At 37.6% G+C, this 12,364-nt stretch overlaps 1 protein-coding gene across 3 annotated transcripts in view; it reads left to right on the top strand.

Annotated features, from left to right (window-relative positions):
• Positions 1 to 12,364, top strand: part of BCKDHB (branched chain keto acid dehydrogenase E1 subunit beta) — a 62,127-nt gene that overhangs the window by 24,568 nt on the left and 25,195 nt on the right. For all 3 annotated transcript variants that reach the window (XR_016281785.1, XM_089530858.1, XM_089530859.1), the window contains exons 7-9: positions 596 to 693; positions 2,647 to 2,757; positions 10,950 to 11,036. Coding sequence is in view for 2 of the 3 variants with exons in the window: in XM_089530858.1 (XP_089386984.1) it covers positions 596 to 693; positions 2,647 to 2,757; positions 10,950 to 11,036 (296 nt within the window). In the remaining variant the exon portion in view is untranslated. The remainder of the gene's footprint in view (positions 1 to 595; positions 694 to 2,646; positions 2,758 to 10,949; positions 11,037 to 12,364) is intronic.

Raw genomic sequence — 12,364 nt, 5'->3', positions numbered from 1 at the left:
TGATGAGGGGGATAAATCAAATCTACCTATAAAGCTACCTTAGTTAAATTATTAAATTATTTTATTTTTAATTGTAGCCAGCTTTTTTCTCTTGACTTGAGGTGCTATATGTATATAATACTGTCTGAAAGTTTGCACTTTCAGAGGCAATGTCATTAATTTCTGCTTTCCCCATTCTTTTTTGCTTCCAATTCCTGTTCACTCTCCTTTTGAATCTTTCCTGGTTTTCTTGCTTTCTTCTAGCACAGTAGGGAGCTGCTTTTCTATCTTTCTTCTCTTTGAATATCATAATAGAAGAATATCTCATTTTGTTGAAAGCATCTCTTGTGTGCTTCTCATGTTTCAGCATAATATGATAGTCAGGAAGCAGGGATATGGTGTTTAGTAAAGTCAGCTAAAGCTTACCAATAGTGTGGGGACTGAGATGAACTAAAGCCTCTGTCTTAGGCAGTGCTGTTTCAAGCAGGTGTCTTAATTGTTGTATTTTATATCACGTTTGCTAGAGGTTGACTAGATATCATTGCTTCAGGTATTTATAAATTTAAATATGTTTACATTTAGGGACTCTAAATTACTTTGCTTTGCATTTGCTCAGTGGAACAAGTCCCAGTGGAGCCATACTATATTCCACTTTCTCAAGCAGAAGTACTTCAGGATGGAAGTGATGTCACGCTGGTGGCTTGGGGTACTCAGGTCAGTAAGATAACTAGTGGGTTTTGAAATTAATATTAAGAATAGTATTATTTTAAACAGTAGTGTGGGCTAAACTAAGAAGTAGTTTTACTGAAAAAGTAAAATATACAGGGTTGCACACAGACTAAATTCATTTCATGCAGTTTCTGTTGAAATCAGTAAGTGTTTAATTGATTGTGGGCATTAACTTTTCATAAATTATTGACTTTTCCACATTATTTCAGTGAGACTTGCAAACAAACAACAGCTTAGTCTAATTAATTTCTTTAATTATTATGAGGCACAACTTACATAATATGCCGTAAAACTTTTTAATACAGATGAAGTAATAATGCTTTAGAGTTTGGCCATAACGAGCCATCATCTTATTGTTTTTACAAATTTTATGTTTATATCATTTTATATAAAATGTTACAGATATGGCATTGAAAAAGTTGTTTGTTGATAACTGTATAACTATGTCAATGTTTTAATACATCTCCGTCGGAGTAGAATGTATATATATTTGTGCTACAGCAGTACACCTGATGTTATATGTTTTGTATTTTTGCTGTATTTTGGTGCTGGCCATGTGCTGTAATAAATTCATTCATTCATAATATTGTACATTAGAGTTTAGATCCAATTGCTAATCCAAAACAGCGTAGACCCTTTGATTCAATTATTGAACGTTAAGTCAGCACTTGTATAAATCCCTTTGATTCAGTGACTCTGTTGTAGTTGGGACTAGCAATTTCATTTAGGTTTAGGTTTTCATCAGCTGTGGAAGCCTTAAAATTAATGTATATGTAAAATTAATGTGTGTGTACATCCATATGTGTGTATGTTTTCCTTGCTTGAATTTAAACATGGCACCGCCATATATCAGATGGCTATAGTATGCACTAGTTCAGTTGGAAATGCCCATTGAAACATATTTATTGTGTCTACTAAAACAGTTTGCATTAATTATTCATCTGAAAGATATGATTCAACTACCAATCAAAAGTAAAAGTAAAAGAGCACTGAAACAATACCAGGGTTAAAGCATTATAATTGTGTAAATACAGTGTAACTGTAACAAAACACATAATACTTTTTTGTTTAAAGAAAGAGAAACAATACCAGGGCTGAAATATGACTACAACAAAATACAATGCCCCCCCTGCTTTGCGGGGATCCTTTCTGGATCTCTCCACGTAAGGGGAAATCACTGTATGCTTGAGCCCCATAGGAAGTAATGGGGCTTGCGCCCACGACGCACACCCCATTAGTTCTTCTGGGGCATGCAGCGGGCGTGCCCATGTAAAACGTGGGCGCACTGTATAGTACTATTAAAATCAACTAAGTAGAAGATATTGATAAACTACACAGCAAAAAATACAATGGAACAATATCATCACCTAAGCACCGACTCTTCCATTACCTTTTTGGTCATTCTGAACTGGAAAAGCAGAAAGATATGTTGACCAGCATTGACTGTAGATGGTTACTGTTCTGTCAAGGAGCACTGTCCAACCCATCATATAGTGCGCCCTTCCCTTATGTGGGGGATCTGTTCCGGATCCCCATGTAAAGGAAAAAACGTGTATGGTCAAGCCCCATTAGAAGTAATGAGGCTCGTGCACATGGCGTGCTGCGGGGTGTGCACCACAGGCTTGCCCCATATGCTGGAAGTCGCGTAAGCTGCACCTGCGTATAATGCAGGCACACTGTACTTTTTATATGGATTTTTTTAATATGGGTGGATGAAATGGAGATGATGGTTACAATTTTCAGCTTGGTCAGCCAAAACATGTATATTCTTCTAGGTGTTCTTAGGAATTCAGTGGCAGAAAGGGTGTCAAATCAATATTTTTTCTCTATGACAGTATATTCAGATTCACACCACTCCAGTATGCTGATGGAATTCAAAGCTTTAACAATGAACTACATCAATATACTGTTGCATGTTTCCTTCTCCACAATTTCTAGGTTCATGTCATCAAAGAGGTAGCAATTATGGCTCAGGAGAAGCTTGGTGTGTCCTGTGAAGTAATTGATTTGAAGACTATTCTTCCTTGGGATGCAGAGACTGTATGCAAGGTAAGTACATGTAATCTTAGTGCATGTCATTGTACTTGTTTATGTTGGATAGGAATATATTGAAAAGTATTATGCATAAAATATTTTCCTATACAAAATATGTAATATTTAATGAACCCCAAGGAGCAAATGAAGATGGCAAAAGGCTAAGCCTCTGAGACATTCTTTGGGAAAGAGTTGCACAACTGAGAGATTGCCCTTGAAATATTTTGTTCTTCCTGACCTCCAGTTTAATCTTAATTAAATCAATTGCTCTAGCTTTCACTGGGTCAGAAAGAAAAGTTACACAATTTTAGTAGTAGAACAGGAGAAGTCTCAAATAACATATTGAGGAATGTTCTAGAGCTTAAAATAAAAATCCCCAGAGAGAAAGAGAGAGTGTGAGTGACTCTTTGGTTTATAGTAAGAAAGTGTATACTCCAATAAGCAAGGAAATATGAGAAGTTCCCTGCTCCTCAACTCAGAATGGACACTTTGACTTTCATCACAGGTGCTGTATAGCATAATCCCACTTGCTCCTTAGCACATCATTGGTAGGGTGGAAGAGATGAAAGCATACATCTCTTGATAGTATTAAAATATATAAGAAGCAGATTTGCCTAGTAGACGTATGCATGGCTATACCATCATTCATACTCTAATCTGATTTGTTTTTTGGGGAGGAAAGGCTTGTGTTTCATAAAGTGAATCCCAAGTGAAACAAATATATAGAATTCCATTTACAAACATGGTGTAATGTGTAGATACAATTATATCCTTGCATGTAAAGGTTCCTTCCATTGTTTTTCCCACTTGTTTCTAAATCTAAATGATTTCTCTTCTTACTGAAATCTCGTTTCGAAAAAGAGGTTAAATAGCAAGATTTATGAAATCTGAGCTCAGTTTTGTGCTACCCCATTTGTAAACACACCACTCTAGAAAATAATCACACTTCCAAAACAATGGCAATTCAACATTTGATGGTACACTGCTTGAATTAAGATTTTTTTTCTTTTCTGAATTTCCTTACTTTATGAAATGTAGAAAAACAAATATTAGGAAAGGAATCTTAAGGCAAAAGAGAATAAAATGATAGATTAAAAGACTGGAAGAGATACAAGGAACACAGTTACCTGTAACTAGTTGGTTTGAGAGATTTAACAAAATGTAACAAGATTTAACAAAGTTATATGCAGTGCATAGGACCAAAGTTGTGTAATGAGTAATGTTTTCTTGTTACTTTGAAGTGTTACATTTAAGTACATTTTGAGGAATTTTATAAAGAATTGTATATTTTTATGTCTGACACACATATGGGATTTCCCTGTGTCAACCATTTGGAACCTTCTCGAACTGCACCAGCATAGCATGTTTTAGCAGAACCTCTGTCCCCTTTTACTTGTTCCCTTCAGGTTACCCCAGTCACATTTTATCTGCGGCTTAGATATCACATTTTGGAACATTTTCTATGCAGCTTTGAACTTGTAATCTTCTGAAATTGAATTATGTCTCCATACAGCTTTTTAAAATATACATGTATTTTATTGTAAAAATAAATACATGTATGTTACTGGTTGTATCAATTATACATCCCACGTTGGATTAAAAAACTTGATCACTAACATACACCATGTACCCACTTTTTTCAGGACAAGAGTGTGACAAGTACATCCTGTGAGTCACATGCAATCTCTTGGGCCATTTTTGTGGTCCTCAGAAACCTCAAGGGGTCAAAAAAACAAACAAACAAACAAACAAAAAAAAACCCAACAACCCTGAAAAACATTTTTGCACCAAATAGCCTCTGGGGGATGTGAGAGCATTTTTGTCATATTTTAGGCCTCCCTTGGGCCATTTTATATCCAGGAAAGGCTTTTTCAAAACTGGAAGTAAAGCAGAAGTGATTTCCTGTCACTTCCTGTTTTGAAAAAAAATCTTCTCCTGGGCCTAAAAGAGCCTAAAACATCCTTTTCTGTGGTAACCTATCATCAACCACAGCTACACAGATGTCTAGTTCTGGTTACATTTCTTGTTTATGTGTCTTACACACATGAAGCAAGTCATATTTGCTACCCTAAACATATATTGTATTTAGCAATAATTTCAGAATTATCTCTTCAGAATGAGGAATAATGAACCAATTTCATAGTAACTGATTGTGTGTGTGCTGCTGTTATTCCTATTGCTCAGGTGCTTCAGATACTGCAGCCAGAATGGTCAGTACTTGTGGATTCTGAAAGTTGTAATATATTTAACTGGATTGATCCTTGAACAGGAGACATGCACATTGTCATCAGGGACATACATGAAAGTTTAACAACTTGTCAGTGTTTGCACTTCCTGGCATAGCATCTGAAAGCTAGGGTCATTTTTGTGGTATGATACAGTGGTGGAATAGGACTTTCTGGAGGAATAGTATCAGTTATATTTCAGTCTACATAGATTAGCTCAGTCCAATAGAGATCTAATTGTTTTTCCACTGATTTCAGAAACAGCTAGCAAAACAAGTAGTGTGACTGAGCAAATAGTCTGAACTTTCAGGTGTTATTATTTTAATACTTTTCATACCATATGCTACTACAGAATGATCACCACTAGAGGCCACTAGAAGTTAAACTGAGTCTTGACTCTGCTGTACTGACTCTTGTACTTTGAAAATAAAGTATTTATTAATTTATATTTAAAACTGAGTGTCTGTCAGCTTTCCTCGACTTTGTGTTCTGTAGGTATTTTGGATTTCAGTTGACATACACCCCTCCCAGCAAAACATGATCAGGAATTGTAGAAGTTGTATCCCAAAATATCTGGAGGGTGCTGGGTTGTGCAATGCTGTTTTCTATTAAGTACTCAGACTCTGAAGTTATTTTAAGAATATTGTCATTTGTTTTTGGTAGTTTTTTGCTTCTTAAAACAATGATAGTGATAAAGACACCCAGAGAATATGGCACTATCAGTGTAATCATGGCTTTGTTCAATGGCCATGTTCAGAGAATGGTCTTGAATAAAAAGCTTTTGGATATTTTTAAAGTTAAAAATTTCATCTTTCTTTTTCTTTTACTTTGGATGTATGAAATATCTTTGCTAGAATTAGAATAAGTGGTCCCCTTATAAACACTTAGCATAACTGTGGTTCGTTTCTTTTTCTTTCCCTGCTCTATGGTTGAAAGGACAACACCCCCCCCCCCCCCAACACCCGGATACTCAGTGGAATACTAAACATGTTTCTACAAAAGTGTGTGAAAAGTGTCTCCCACTGTTTTCAGTAGTACTTACACTTCAGATAAATACATAGCTAAATATAATTTTTCTAAATATAATTTAAATATAAACTATAAATATAATTTTCAAGTACAGACTCTCAGACAATGAATATGATAGTGAGGTCAGAATACATTTGAAAGTTTGATTGAATCCTGTGAACTTGATATATTTAAATTACTCATTATGTGATAAATGAAATTAGCAGTGTATTGTTTAGATATGTACAGTAATGCCATTCTTAGCTCTAGGTACCAGCAGGGAAGATTGTGGACCAAATAATGCTGTGGCATGAGTCTAAAAAAGTTGGTGTTTGTCATCATTTCCTCTTGTCATTGCCTACCTCGTTTCTTTTCCACAAAATTATTACTATTATTATTATTATTATTATTATTATTACCACCACCCCCTTTCCCCAAAGCTGGGACTCAGAACAATTTAATAAGATTAAAACAGTACAATTAAAAACACAGAAAACCTTTTTATTTATTCTTTTGAGATGTATGTTTCAAATAGTCCAGAACTGAATTGTAGTAAGAATAAAATTTCCAAAGGCCTGTCAGACGTTTGGTATATATTTGATTCTTATACCCCAGAAATACTGGATGGTAGACCCTGGTTGTGAGGCTTTGATTTTTGTGCTGTTTCATTTTCTGGTTTAGAGCATATTTTGAAACAGTTGTCTTTATTAACGATGACTGGAAAGTCACTTATCTTTTAAGTCTGTTTTCCACTTCAATTTGTGATGGTATGGAGTAACCCTCACTACTTTTCATATGAGAGATATGTATGGGAATAGCTGGGCTTTCTTGATTTTTAGCAGTTAATTGTGGAAAGTGCTTCCTCTTTACTAACAAAAAAGTCATTGAAGGAAGTGCTGAAACTCTTATTCTTCTGCAAACCTAATGGTTTATGGAAAAATAATCCTTAATAGCTCTTGAAGAAATCAGTCCAGTTATTTTACACACACACACACACACACACACACACACACACACACACACTGCAGATGGAATACGTATGTGCCATTATAGTTCTTGCCCTGTATTGCCATAACAATGTGCATTCGTGCATTTCTCAGTCCTAAATAGCAATATCATCTGTGTTATGTTAGGGTTTGATCAAAGAATGTTAAGTGTTCTGTTGGAAATAAATGCAGAGTCAGTTGAGGTGTTTAGTTCAGCCATGATGAAAAAGATGGTGAGCCAAAATGCACTTGTAGTCAAATGTTGTCATCAATGGTTTTTTTTTTTTTTTAATGGCATTCATTTTCAAAACAAAACCTAGAATCCCTAGTGGCAAAAACATTTGACTGCATTACTAGGTTCTGGATGATAGAAGTGTTGTAATTTATGTTAGTGGGACATGGTACAAAGTCCTCTGTGGGTCTTTGTACTCAGCATGCAAAGGCCTGTGATGCTGTCTAGTTCATGTTAACATTTGTTGAAGCTTACGTGCATGCCCACATTCATACCACAATTTGTCCCTCCACACATGAAGGTGAATGCCTGAACAGGGCTATATTTGCAGCAGCCATTGCATTTGATATAGTTGTCAGTGTATCATTTATATTATTATTTAATTCACTGATTTACATATATGTTCTTTGGTAAAGCTCCATGAGGAATATGATTTCCTTTTTCTGATCTTGCTGTCTGAGTAGGCTGTGTTTCCTTTTTTAACAATTCCTGTAGCAAATGAAATAAAAACTGATTGTTTTCATAGCAGTGCTGTTAAACATGCGATTCCTAATGGCATACTGGTAAACATGAAAAGAACTTGGTGGAAATTTAAAGTACTCCACCTATCAATGTCTGAACTATAAGAGAAAATTGAGAAGTTATCATCCTGCATTTACATAGAACAAGAAGGACTGAGGACTACAAAGAAATAATTCTCAAAAGTCAAATCCAACAGATGGATTGGCATTAGGCTTGCCATATCCCGCCTGGGGGCGGGACTTTCCCGGTTTGGGGCGGGTCCGCACGGTCCCGCCCCGGTTTGCCCCCGCCCCCGGGCAGGATGTGGCAAGCTGAGGGAGGCTTTCCCGCGCCGCTTGGGCCTCCGCTCCCTGCCGCAATCGCGGTGAGGCCGGGGGCCCAGGCGGTGACTGAAAGCCTCCTTAAGGCGGAGGCTTTCCCGCGCCGCTTGGGCCTCCGCTCCCCGCCGCGATTGCGGCAAGGCCGGGGGCCCAAGTGGGGAGGAAATCCTTCACTCAGGGAGGCTTTCCCTCCCCGCCTGGGCCCTGGGCCTCGCTGCGATCGCGGCGGGGGCGGAGCCCAAGCGGCGAGGGAAAATGTAGGACAAAAATTTCAAATGTAGGACACATGTTTGTGTGTCCTACATTTGAAATTTTTGTCCTACATTTTCCCCGGTTTCGAGGTCCAGAGGTATGGCAACCCTAATTGGCATAGTCCTCAATTTCATTTGTGTGAGTTTTTCACTTTGTGCACATAATAGAAGCTTACAAGTGGTGGTGGATTTCAACAGCATATATATATACACCAGAACAAATGTACATGTTGTACATTATTCAGGCCAGAGGCTTAACTGGAATGAAATACAATTGAACTTTATGGATTTTGATTCTGATAGGCATTTGATGTAGGGCAGATTATTCATGTATTGTTAATGTAGGGCAGATTATTTTGGATAATAGCTTTCACATATCAAAATAATCTTCTGGAAAGTAGTTGGAATTGATTGTACTGTGAGGATTTCTTTATATCCTTTCAATATTTATTCAGTCCTAAAAAAAAGTAGGCTTCTCTTTAAATTAATGATGTCACCTAGTGCTTTTCTTTTTGAAACAGTCTTCTCACATTATGTGTAATTACACTGTGAAGTATAGCAAATCACCATGGTGAGCAAGGGCCTCAATAGAATGGCATAAAGAGCCAGCTTCGGGGCGGAGTGAGGCTGTGGCGTCCACCTGCCAGCCATCCAGATGCTGCCCCCACGCTGCTTGTCTGCCCAGATGGTGGGCAGCATCACACCGCATCTTTGGTGTAGTGCTTACATGCACTGTGCTGTACAGCCCATAAATAAAATAAACCCATGGTACAAAATGCATATAGGGTAGTGTTATTTTGTAGCCTGCTTTAATTTAAATAGCCTCTGCTATAAGTGAACCAAAGTTGGGCTCTTTATTGAAGCATCCCCCCTCAAAAGTGGAAAAACCACAAATATAAATAAATATAAATAAAAATCATGAATGAAATTTTGTTGATTTGCAGATTTGATTACTGTGTTCTCTCTAGAAATCTAGGTTCTCCAGCATGATTCTGTCATCAACTCCTAGCTCTCTAAGACTCTGGGTCCTCTAGCAGAACTCTGTGTCAATTTTTGCCAGACGTTGATCATAAAATCACAATGGAAGACCTAGAGATTCCTAGAGAAATCATATTAATGAAATCTGCAAATCATCAAATCCATTAAAGGGAAACCAGTGAATGTGGGGGACTGATTGTAGTAAGAGATGAAGTGTTAATTGTAAAGTGGTATCAAACTGTATCTTTTATTCTTACTTTTGGACAGAGATGTCACAGTGTTTAAATGTTAGGATGGCAGTTGAAGTGGTGTTTTGTAGATTATAGTAAACAAATGGCTGGCTTTATGAAAAAAAGATTTCTGGTTGGGTAGACTGGTGGTATCACATAGCTTTCTGTTATTTGCAACTGTTGGGAGAATTGTACATGGATAAAATAATGGGTTGGCCAATGCTCAGTTCACATTCTACTCAGGGAGATGTATTTGGGCAGTTGTGGTGGGGGATTTAGTCAAGAAGACAGAAGGGGGAAATAGAAGAAACTATAGTTTAAAGGTCACTTAAGACAACAACATGAAAAGTTTCTCTCAGCTATAGTTAGACTGTGAGCAGCAGGCAGTGAGCTTGAGGTGAGAGTAGATCTTGGACCAGAATGAAGGCTGCAGAAGAGGTCTGGCTAGAAGCCTTTTCTGTACCCAAGTACAGAAAAGCCTAACTAGGAAAAAACAAACAAAGAAACACTTAACTTAGACCCAGAACAGATGGGCCAAAAAAAGTGGCTTCCCGCCATTTTGAGGGTGTGGTGTTTATATGATGCATGCCCCTCAAAGTGGCCTGAAGCCACTCCGACTCCATGCTCTGGTCCTTTGGACAGGAGCAAAAAGGAGCCAGTCTAATCTGTCTCCTGACGGTGTGGGTTGAATCCTGTTGTGGTGGCCCCCTTTTGGAGTGGGCTGTGTGGTCACTGTGGTCCCAACTCACTTGTGGTCAAAGTGGCCTGGGGCAGTCTTTCCCACCTGTCTGCTCTGGCTCTCATCATAGCCAGTCATTGAAAAATCTTACAAGATACTTGGCTATGATTGAGAGAGGATTTAATATGCTTTGATATAGCTGATTTTTAAAAACAAAAGGACATCTGTACTGTATGTAAATGATTTCTTAAAACAAAGTTTATTATAGTATGTGAAGTCAAAGGCTTTCATGGCCAGCATCCATCTTTTTGTGGTTTTTTTTTTGGGCTATGTGGCCATGTTCTGGAAGAATTATTATTTATTCCTGAAGTTTCGCCAGCATCTATGGCTGGCATCTTCAGAGAATGTTGGTGAGCATTATCTGCTGGCAAAGCCCCTGACCCTGGGTGATTTCTCATTCGCTTTTGCTGAGTCCTCATTTTGCTATTCTTCATAATAGCATTCTCTGTTATAGTACTTTATGCTCATAATAGGTTGTTTATTGAATTGTGTATTGTTATATTTATATGATTCTGTTTGAAGTCACCAATAGTTAGAGATCCAGCTCAAATTTGTGGTGAAATACTCTACAGACATAACGTCCAACAAAAGTGATAGTGTTTTAATTACAATTTTGCACTCAAACATACATATTTTGTGTATTCTAGTTGCAGAAAGTAATTATTTATTCTGCTTTATACTACTCATGTAATTTTAAAAATGTATTTGTCTTCCAGTCTGTGGCCAAGACAGGGCGGTTGCTGATCAGTCATGAAGCCCCCATTACAGGAGGTTTTGCATCTGAAATTAGCTCCACAGTTCAGGTAATGTATAGGTTATGGTAATATAGGCCAAGATCCTGTGATGTATTTCACCATCTAGTATCATGGAGTCTAGCAGAAGTACACCACTGGATTCTGGCCATAGTATGCTTGACTGTTTTCTACAATAATATTAATTGTCTTAAGAATTGTATTTTCAAAGGTTGAATTGCAGTTTTCTGGATGCATCTCACTGTCTAAATAAACTTTTGGCTGGGGATTTGGAATGGTTAAAAAAGTTTTGTAATTGTCTTTAACACTTGGATAGTTAGTGCCCAGCATACTGTTAGTGGCATGTGTACATGTAAATAATATTTACACTTGTGTATATCATTTTTGAATGGTGCAGAGAGACTTATTCTCTTAGTCTTACACTCCATCTGGAAACTTCTCCTGTTGTCAGCTGTCAAGCCCCAGGAGGATCTGCTCCCCAGTGATGGAAGATGGAGAGGCGATTAAGTCCATGAAAACATGGGAGAAGGAAAAGGAGGGTGCACTGTATCTGTACGTGCATCCTAATTTTTCCCCTCCCATTGAGCTTAGTTGAATTGCTGCTTCATGGTCTGATTCACTGCCCCCTCCATCCCTTCCCCACTGGTAAAGGGTGAGCAGCACCAACCCCTCCCAGGGCTTGATAGCTGTGGTAAGAGGCAGGTGGAAGGAGATGGGACTGTGTAAGGGGAACTATGTTCTGATATAGGATCTTGGCCAGTGTGTATTTAGCTTACTATCAGGGTAATAAATAGGTACTTCTTAAGAAATTTACTCAGCTTTACCCAGATCAGTGTTGATGCTTTCACTTACAGTCTGAGTGAAACAAAACTTTTAATAATAGCACTTGTAGTTAAAATTTGTTTCACACTAAGAGTTATGCAAAATGGGCCAAAAACAGGAATTTTCTGAAAGGCCAGTTGATCCTGAGCTTGCACATAATTTTTGGTTAATATCTACATAATAAAAAGTTCATTTGTATGGTGTATGGTTACAGTGGAAATTTTCTGGTAGATGATTAAAATGTTTCAGCTGATTAAAATGTTTCACAATTATCTGCCTCCTCACAGAGGTAGTTTATTGATAGCCAATTTACACATTACCACGTTGTTAGCCAATTTACACATTACCACGTTGTTTCTGTATATCTGTGTAATGAGCCATATAAAGTTTTAAAGAAAGATGCATTTAAGAACACATGGGGTAAGTGTGTTGGGTGAACTAGAGGTAACTGAAGTCGAAAACACATTGCTGAAATAACCCACTTTGAGACCACTTTAACTTCCTTGGCTCAATGCTAGGGAATTCCGGGAACTGTAGTTTTGTGAGACATTTAGCCT

This window comes from Sceloporus occidentalis, unplaced genomic scaffold (genome assembly GCF_023333645.1).
Source record: "Sceloporus occidentalis isolate IW3139 unplaced genomic scaffold, rSceOcc1.0.p SCAF_6, whole genome shotgun sequence".
Taxonomy (NCBI): Eukaryota; Metazoa; Chordata; class Lepidosauria; order Squamata; family Phrynosomatidae; genus Sceloporus; species Sceloporus occidentalis.
Note: the sequence above shows the minus strand (reverse complement) of the source record. Positions and strands in the feature narration are given on the sequence as shown.